General features: G+C 49.7%; 1 protein-coding gene across 1 annotated transcript in view; it reads right to left on the bottom strand.

Moving 5' to 3' along the window:
- Positions 1-373: 373 nt before the first annotated feature.
- CABIN1 (calcineurin binding protein 1) overlaps positions 374-8620 on the bottom strand; it is a 59305-nt gene continuing 51058 nt past the window's right edge. The window contains exons 22-24 of the mRNA XM_039357910.1: positions 3200-3461; positions 2863-3123; positions 374-529 (exon numbers count right to left, since the gene is read on the bottom strand). Coding sequence (XP_039213844.1) covers positions 374-529; positions 2863-3123; positions 3200-3461 — 679 coding nt within the window. The remainder of the gene's footprint in view (positions 530-2862; positions 3124-3199; positions 3462-8620) is intronic.

The following is an 8620-nucleotide window of genomic DNA, read 5'->3' as shown; positions in this document are numbered from 1 at the left end:
ATGCTGCCTGGATCCTCAGTCTGGGACCCCCAGGGGGTGGGGAAGACTGCGTCTCTTGGAGATGTCCAGCTGGCGGCTCTGCAAACCAAAGTCCCGAGAGGCTTTTAGTGCTACAGAGGATGGTCCTTCTTATGTCTAGCCAGCTGTCCAGAGGCCTGGGAAGATTTCAGCAGAGCTTTTCATTTATCATCCATCTCTCCCCTTCAGGGCTAAAACTTCAGACAGAACGTATAAACGGGGCAATTCAAAATGTCAGAATGTCCAAATGCCGTAATATGTCTTCAAAGGTTTGCTTTTAGTGCCACTTCCCCCCCTCCCCAGCAAACTCTGCCCATTTCCCTCCCTGTGGGCTGAAGCCATCAACAAAAGAGACTCACTTTTCAGAGAGCTTGGGGGTGTGTTTTTCCTCTCCCCTGGCAAAGGGCCCCTCGGCTGCTTCCTTCATAAAAGTCACCAGCAGCTCAGCATCTGCTCCCGAGTCAGGTATTCCCACCAGTTTTAGGATTGATGCGTGGAGCCGAAAGTAGATCTACCAGAAAGAAACTCACTGTGGCAAAAGCGTCTTTGAATCCGGTCATCTTACAAAATCCATACAGGAGAGAGAATGAAAAGCAATGCAAGTCAGGTCCACCTTAAAGGGGTCTGGAGTCAGCTTTCTTGGCAGTATCCAACTGGCAGGACCATGCTGCACCTCTCAAGGCAGTTGAAGCCCTTCAAGCCACTGGAGGGCCTTTCGCGTCTTTTGTGGTGCCCAGCATGGCAGTTGAGTGTCCCCATTCCTCTTATTGTGCCTGAGGGGGCAGTCTAATAAAGCCAACTTGAATAAAGGCCTCACTCAACCAACCTGCTGCCCTGTGCAGAGGTTGCTGCCTGCAAGGTGGCCGAGGCGGCCACCAGACTTCAGCTCAGGGCAGTTTCCTTCCTCTTCCTCTCAGTTGTGGAGGGGCTATTCTCAGTGTCTGAGGAGAGCAGGAGGAGATCTTCACATGTAGAAGAGAAGGATGATGATCTTGAGGGAGATAAGCAAGATCCCATCACTGCAGCGACGCAGGGAGAAATGTATCTCAAGACCACAACGGACAGAAAAGATGTCCTGTTGCAGATGAGGCATGCCGCCCTGGCCCGTGTTAGGCCTTCTTCTCTAGGACCCTTGTGCTGCTCTCCAAATGGCACACACCTTCTCATGATGCTTCAGAGAGCCTTCAGAGAGTTTCCAAGCCCTTCCAGAGCATCATGACAAGGCTATGCCTGCTGTTCTTCAAACTGTAGAGATGAGAATGGATTTTAGGAGGAGCCCTCCTATTCTATCACCTTTTACTATGTCTGACAGCACAGTATAAAGAGCAGAGTCCTTCAAGTTTCTGGGTTCCTTCTCATCTTCTCTACTACCCCTCTTATTGGTATCATTATTATGAGTATTATTACTCTGTTGCTTTGCAATGTACTGTACACTGACAGTTTCTGCACCGAAAACAAATACTTGGCCAAATAAAGTATCCCATTCCTATTCCACCCGATCCTATCCTATTCTATTTGGAAAATGGTATGAACATGACCAGCAGCTGCCTTGCCTAAGGCCAGCTGGGTGCAGCATGGCCTGCAGAGGGCAGGGTAGGGTGTGTGTGTCTGGCCTTTTTGCAGGATGCTATTTACGGCATGGGGCCTGAGGTGGCACTCCTCAATGGTTGTGCTGGGACTGAAACAGGCCCAGGGATGGTGTGGCTGGCCGAGACCACTGAAGCCACGGGTCTTTCCTTCAGCCCAATAGCAATATAACTTAGACTTATATACCGCTTCACAGTGGTTTACAGCCCTCTCTAAGCAGTTTACAGAGTCCGCCTCTTGCCCCCAACAATCTGGGTCCTCATTTTACTGACCTCGGAATCATGGGAGGGTGAGTCAATCTTGAGCCTGCAGTGCTGCATTCTAACCAATGTGCCACCCATGCCCTGTCCCAGAGGATGGCCGAAGGGGGAGGGAGATAGGAGGTGAGGGGAATTGAAGTGCCCTGGGGTTGTAATATGGGTGGCCTGCAACCACGTTTTGATCACATGACCGTGGGGAGTCTGCTATAACTTCAGGCCTAGGTGTATGTACCATTCAGCACTGTCATAACTTTAAATGACCACTGAACAAATGGTTGTTAAGCGAGGACTACTTGTATTAGTCCTCACTTAGTCAGATGATTTTGAGAGCAGCACCTGCACCTTTCCCCCAAAGTTGCTCTGTCCCACCCAGCTCTCTCTCTTTGGGGGCCCTTCCAGCATCTGGTGCTGAGGTGCATCTGCCACACAGGGCTCCATCTTCTCCTTTGGCAGGAAAGGTGGCTGGGTGACTTTCGGCCAAACTGGGTGGGGGTGGTTGTGACCGAAGAAGGAGAAGGAAGGAGTCTTGGGCATGTCTGCTGCATTGAATTACATATTTAAAAAGTGGAATCATCCAGCCAAAGGGGCTCGATGTCAAATTAGAGGAATGGCAGACATGCTTCTCTTGCACCTCCCTCACCCCCAGTTAGGACTAGAAGGGGCTGGAAGTAGGAACCAGATTGAGGAGATGCACAGGAATGCAACCTTTCTCAAATTCCCAAGTTTTAGCATTTTTTGAAGACGACACAGTCCAGGATAGACATCAAGCCCCTTGTCTATAGCCCCCAAGGGAAGGGAGGCTCAAGCTCGGCCAGCCTCCTCCCTGAGGCTGAGGCAACTTGCAAGGCCCTCATCAACTGAAGGCCAAAGTGGAAGAGCAGCTGGACTTCACCTGAACCACGGGCCACCTTTATGTAAAGGTAGCATTGGCCCAACTGCTACCTATGGATCACCCGGCGGTTGGCAGCATGACTGGCGGGTCTGGACCTTGCCTTACCTCCAGGGCCTCCATGGCAAGCTCTGGGGGGTTATGATAATGGATCTTCTTGGGGTACCGGGCTGCCTCTTCATGCAGAAAGTGACCCGCCTGCTTGTAGTGAAAGAGGTAGAATCCCGGGGGCTGCTTCTGCTTCTCCGCAATCTTCCCCAGCATGTAGTGGATCAGCCATTCTTCTTCGTCTCCGTCACCCTCGCAGTGGGAAGCCGACGTGAAGCAGTGCTGGGCCGTTTCCAACATGCTATTGCGCCGCTCTTCCATCTGAAAGAGGAAGCCGGCTCAGCAGTGGTTCATGAGCAGGGCGGTGAGCCCTTCGCGCCACGACACTGGTGCCCACCTGCTGCACCACCTCCAAGGGCAGCTCTGCTTTCCATTGCTTCAGCTGCCGGGAGGCAAACGAGTGCAGAGCGTAGGAAATGGTGCCATACTCTATCCAGAGCGAGAGGTTGGAGCCATCGATCTCAAGGGCTCGTTTGAAGCAGCTCAGCACTGGGCTGGAGTGCTTCCAGATGAGGCTGTCGCTCTTCAGTTCATTGGAGTTCAGCTTATCCTGAATGCGGCTGGCCCGGGCCAAAGCCATCCCTGCCCACGAGTCAAACCTGAAAGAGAACACACTGCCACAATCCCACTCTGTGCACATAAGAACCCAGCAGGGCCGAGCACTGAGGTCCCCCAGGGCACCTGGCTTCTCACCAGGGTCCGCTCAAGGGAGCTTCCAGAGGGTGGGCATACAGACTCAGGGACCTTGACCCAAAGAGAGGCATCAAAGGGTGTAGTAGCTGCTTTTTCAGCTAAGCTTTGTAAATACAACATACAATTAGTTGGCTAATTGCCTGACCTTCCATAGCAGTATCTATGAATATATATAGGTGTATATACCATGTATATAGGTGTCCGGATTTTAATATAAGCTTAATGTGTGTGTGCACCAGTCTATTTTTTTAAACCTTATAAATGTTAGAGGTTAAGTTGTGGGGGGGGGGCTGTCACACAGATTAATGGCAGTTCTCTCTTCAGTCTGGCTAGCAACTGTTGCCTGCTACCTTTCCTTTAGCAGAAGACCTGAGTGCCTGCAACTCAGTACGTACCCTCCATGCTGGTTTACAATTGTCCTATAGGGTTGTTACTTCTCTTTTGGTCTTCAGATAGAGCCAAATAATTCTCTTCAGTGGTGCAAACACTGCTCAATTTAACAGTTTTGCCAGCCCTTCCTGATCCTTCACCAAAGCCTGTAGCCCATCTTTACCAGCTGTCAGAATCCAATTATATTTCATCACTAGTTATCAACTATAGAAAATACCATTTCTGCCTTCTCTGGATTCTGTCATATGATGAAGGGAAGGGGGTGAACAAAGGGGCTTTATGGCCCTCACTTCCTTTGGTACACTTCAAAGGAACTGGATGTGTATATCGCCAAAAGGACTAACCATAACAAAGGGGCTATTACCTTCATGTAGTTCTCTCTGAAGTCTCCATCCAGCCGGCAGTAAGGAAAAGGGGGCGGGAGTGTAATGCCTGAGACTATCACTGGAAGAAGGGGGTGATTGGGTGGACAATGGAGCAAGACAATGGAGCAAGAAAGGGGGAAAACTCCCCAGAAAGAGAGCCCCGACTGGAACCTTGCAGGATGTTGGGATCCGAGAGGTCAGATTCCTCAGGAGAAGAAGTGGTGGAGACACGGGACTACAAGCCTTGCTGGTCGATGGGCGTTGGAAAGAAAAGTGAGTGGGGAAAGGAATCAAGAAAGGTGACCCTGAGACGGGGGGCCAAGCAACCAGAATGGAAGCAGGAGATGGAGAAATGCCTGCACGCAAGTGAAGAGGGAGAAAGCTGGACACCGTACTCAGACTGGATCCTAGAGAAAGCTATTGACCTGATGAAGAGAACCCTCAGCTCCCTAGGAGAGGAGAATCCTGAGCCCTACGGCCGCCCCAGCTCCTGGAGCCACAACTGGAGAGACACCGAGGGGGAAGTGGAACCTGCAGCCCCAGGGACATCTGCTGATCCAGTAGTCCCCACCCCCTACTGAACCACAGATGGCGATCTGGACGGAAGACACTACCACCAACAACGGAGGCACCGATCCATTCCAAGACGTCCGTTGGAGGTGAAATTCAAAGGGGAGCCAACACACTTGGGGTTTTTCCTAACCCAAGTCCTCAGCTACATGGAGGAATACGGGCGGGACATCCCCAGCGACAAAGCCCGCATCTGAATCGTGCAATCTGTCCTGGACAGACCGGCTGCAGATTGGGTGGTGAACTTGCACGACTCCAATGCCTCAGAACTCAACGACTTCAACCGTTTCATGTCCTCTCTGAGAAGGCAATTTGAAGACCCTCTGGCTGATCGCAAAGCCCACGAAAGGATAAAAACGATGAGGCAAGGCAAACGCCCAGTGGCTGAATATACACAAGAATTCCGGGCCATTGCCAGCACACTGAACTGGCCAGAAGACATCCTCCTTAGCCATTTCAAAGACGGACTAAATTATGACCTATATGACGCTTGCCTGCCCCGAGGGGACCCACACCAACTTGAGAATGGTACGTCTTGGCAGAGGAAGCAGAGATCGACATATTGAAGAGACACCGCCGAGGAAAACAATGGAGCCGCTCCCCACCTGAGTTGACACACGAACCAGTGAAACCATTGGCTACAGCCAAGAAGCAAATTGGGTGTTTCAAGTGTGGAAGAGAAGGGCATCGAGCTGTAGAATGCCGCTCCAAAGCCCCCCAGCATAACCCAGACAGATCCCCAATCAGCAAATCTGGAAAGTCTTCAGCTAAGCCAAAAGAAACTGCCAGGAGAATGATGGAAATTGGGGAACCCCCCCACCTCTGCTCATCAGGGGGAAAGAACTCCAGCCTACACCGCAGGGCCGGTGGACGCCTCAGATGACAGCTCGGAGGGCGAACCCCTGGTAAGTGGACGCATCGCACCCATCCTCAAGACAGTGACTATATTAATTCCCCCCATGCCCGAAGCCGTGAAGGTGAAAGCCTTAATAGACTTGGCTGCACCCGCTGCCTCATTAGCCCAACACTAGTGGGGAATCTGGGCATTCCGTCGAGGAGACTGGAACAACCAATCTCATTTGGCCAGTTAGATGGATCCATAGCAGGGGGGTGCCAGCTACCCTAGCCACTTTACCAATACACCTCTCCCTGGGCAAACATGAGGAGGACATAACGTTTGTGGTGACCCCAGGCATGGAATGCCCAATGATCCTAGGGATGGAATGGTTAAAAAAATGGAACCCCTGGGTAAATTGGAGGACGACAGAAATCAAATTCCCGAAGGGGGACCCTATGGACTTAAAATCCCAAGGGGGGCTACCAGAATCAAGAATAGAAAAAGCATCCATGGGAGAGGAAAAGGGATTAACAGAAATACCAGAGGAATACAGAGACCTTGCTGAAGTTTTCAGTGAGGAGAGGGCGGATGAGCTCCCCCCCACCACCGACCCACAGACTGTGCCATTGAATTCAAGCCTGGGGCAAAACTCCCGAAGCCCAGATTATACTCCATGAGCCCAAAGGAGAAGGAGGAAATGGAAAGATTCATTAAAAAAAACCTAGAGAGAGGGTTCATTGAGCCAGCCAAGCCTAAAGTGGCTGCCCCGGTCCTCTTTAGAGAGAAGAAGGATGGCTCTTTACGCTTATGCGTGGATTATAGGGCCCTGAATACAATCAGTGAAAGCAACCTATACCCTCTGCCCCTCATGAAAGACATGCTGTCACACCTATTGAAAGGGATTTTTTTTTCTAAACTAGACCTAAGGGAAGCTTACTATCGCGTGAGAATTAAGGAAGGGGACGAATGGAAGACTGCATTTAACTGCCCCATGGGGTGCTATCAATTCAAAGTCTTGCCATTTGGATTACAAGGGGGCCCTGCAGTCTTTATGCAATTAATCAATGACGTTCTAAGGGAGCACCTGTTTAAGGGGGTCCTTGTTTACTTGGACGACATTCTTATCTTCACCGAAACAAAAGAGGAACATGTCAACCTTGTCAGAATGGTTTTAAAGAAACTGCGAGCCGCCCATCTATATGCCAAACTCTCAAAATGCGAATTCCACCAGGAAAGGATAGACTACCTAGGTTATCGCATATCCCCCCAGGGCATTGAAATGGACCCAGAGAAGGTCAGAGCAGTATTAGATTGGGCACCACCCCGCACAAGAAAGCAACTACAAAGTTTCCTGGGCTTTGCAAACTTTTACCGCCAATTCATCCCCTCATTTGCCCAGATAGCCTTGCCCCTCACTAACTTACTAAAAATGAAGGGAGCATCCTCAGTAAAACCTAGCCAGCCACTAACATGGACAATGGAGTGCCAAGCAGCGTTTGAGAGACTAAAGAGACTTTTTTCTGCCAAACCAGTACTAAGGCACCCAGACATGGATAACCCCTTCGTAATACAGGCAGATGCAAGTGATGTGGCAGTGAGGGCTGTTCTATTACAAGAAAACGATGATGGAGTATTGCAACCCTGTGCATATACATCCAAGAAACTCACAGAAAAAAGAACAGCGCTGGCCCGTATGGGAGACGGAGGCATACGGGATACGTTGGGCATTACTCATGTGGCGACAGTTCGTGGAAGGCAACAAAATCCCCTTCCAGGTGTGGACTGATCACAAAAATTTGGAAGCCCTGAAAGCGCCCAGGAAACTCAATCCCGAACAAGCCTGCTGGTCCCAGCATTTTCACCAGTTCCAATTTAAGCTCAAACATTTACTAGGGAGAAATATAACAGCGCATGAGCCACAGATGCTAAACCGATGATGGCAGAGTCACAACTGGCAGCACCAGTAACCACCTGAACCCAAGCTAAATTAAAACCACAACTGGACAGCCAAACTGGAATTGAATTCTGAAAAAGTTTGGAAACAGATGAATGGTTCCAGAAAAACAAAAATGTGTGCACAATGAGAGACGGGTTGCCTTGGGTAGGGGAAATGTTATCTATACCAACAACCCAAAGAGTCATTTTCATGCAGCTTTGCCACGACACAAAATCAGCAGAGCATTTTAGATTTGTAAAAACTTTACACTTAATTAAACGGCAATTTTGGTGGCCATCCATAAAAAAGGACATAGAAAGTTACGTAACCAGCTGCCCAAAATGTGCTACTGCAAAGAGGTTGCAAGGGAAATCGCCAGGACTATTACAAACAGTGGCAAATCCCTCAGCCCCCTGGAGGGAAATAGCCATAGATTTTATAGTGGAATTGCCAGAAAGCAATGGGAATACTGTTGTCTGGATGGTCACGGACTTGTTTTCCAAACAGGTGCACTTTATCTCTTACCAAAAGATTCCCGCTGCAAAAGCCTTAGCGAAACTTTTCGTCCAGCACACTTACAGATTGCACGGGGCACCCCAATGCATCATCTCTGATAGGGGAGTGCAATTTACGTCTGCATTTTGGAAGGAATTTTTATCCCTCTTAGGGACCACTCAGGGACTGACATCTACCCATCATCCACAAGGGGATGGACAAACAGAACGTTGTCATTCAGTACTTGAGCAATATTTAAGATGTTTTATTAATTTTCAGCAAACAAATTGGACGGACCTACTCCCTTTCACAGAGGTTGCTTACAATAATGCAGTCCACTCCGGCACAGGTTACACTCCTTTTCAAATAGCCACCGGTCAAAATTTCAACCCCATGCCAGAATTAACCTCACAGGAACTGGCGATCCCATCACTGAAAGAATGGATGGAACAATTACAAAACACCTGGCCA

This window comes from Crotalus tigris, unplaced genomic scaffold (genome assembly GCF_016545835.1).
Source record: "Crotalus tigris isolate CLP2741 ecotype Arizona unplaced genomic scaffold, ASM1654583v1 scf7180000018965.556698, whole genome shotgun sequence".
Lineage (NCBI taxonomy): Eukaryota > Metazoa > Chordata > Lepidosauria > Squamata > Viperidae > Crotalus > Crotalus tigris.
The sequence above is the reverse complement of the archived record's forward strand: the minus strand, read 5'-3'. Positions and strand labels throughout refer to the sequence as shown.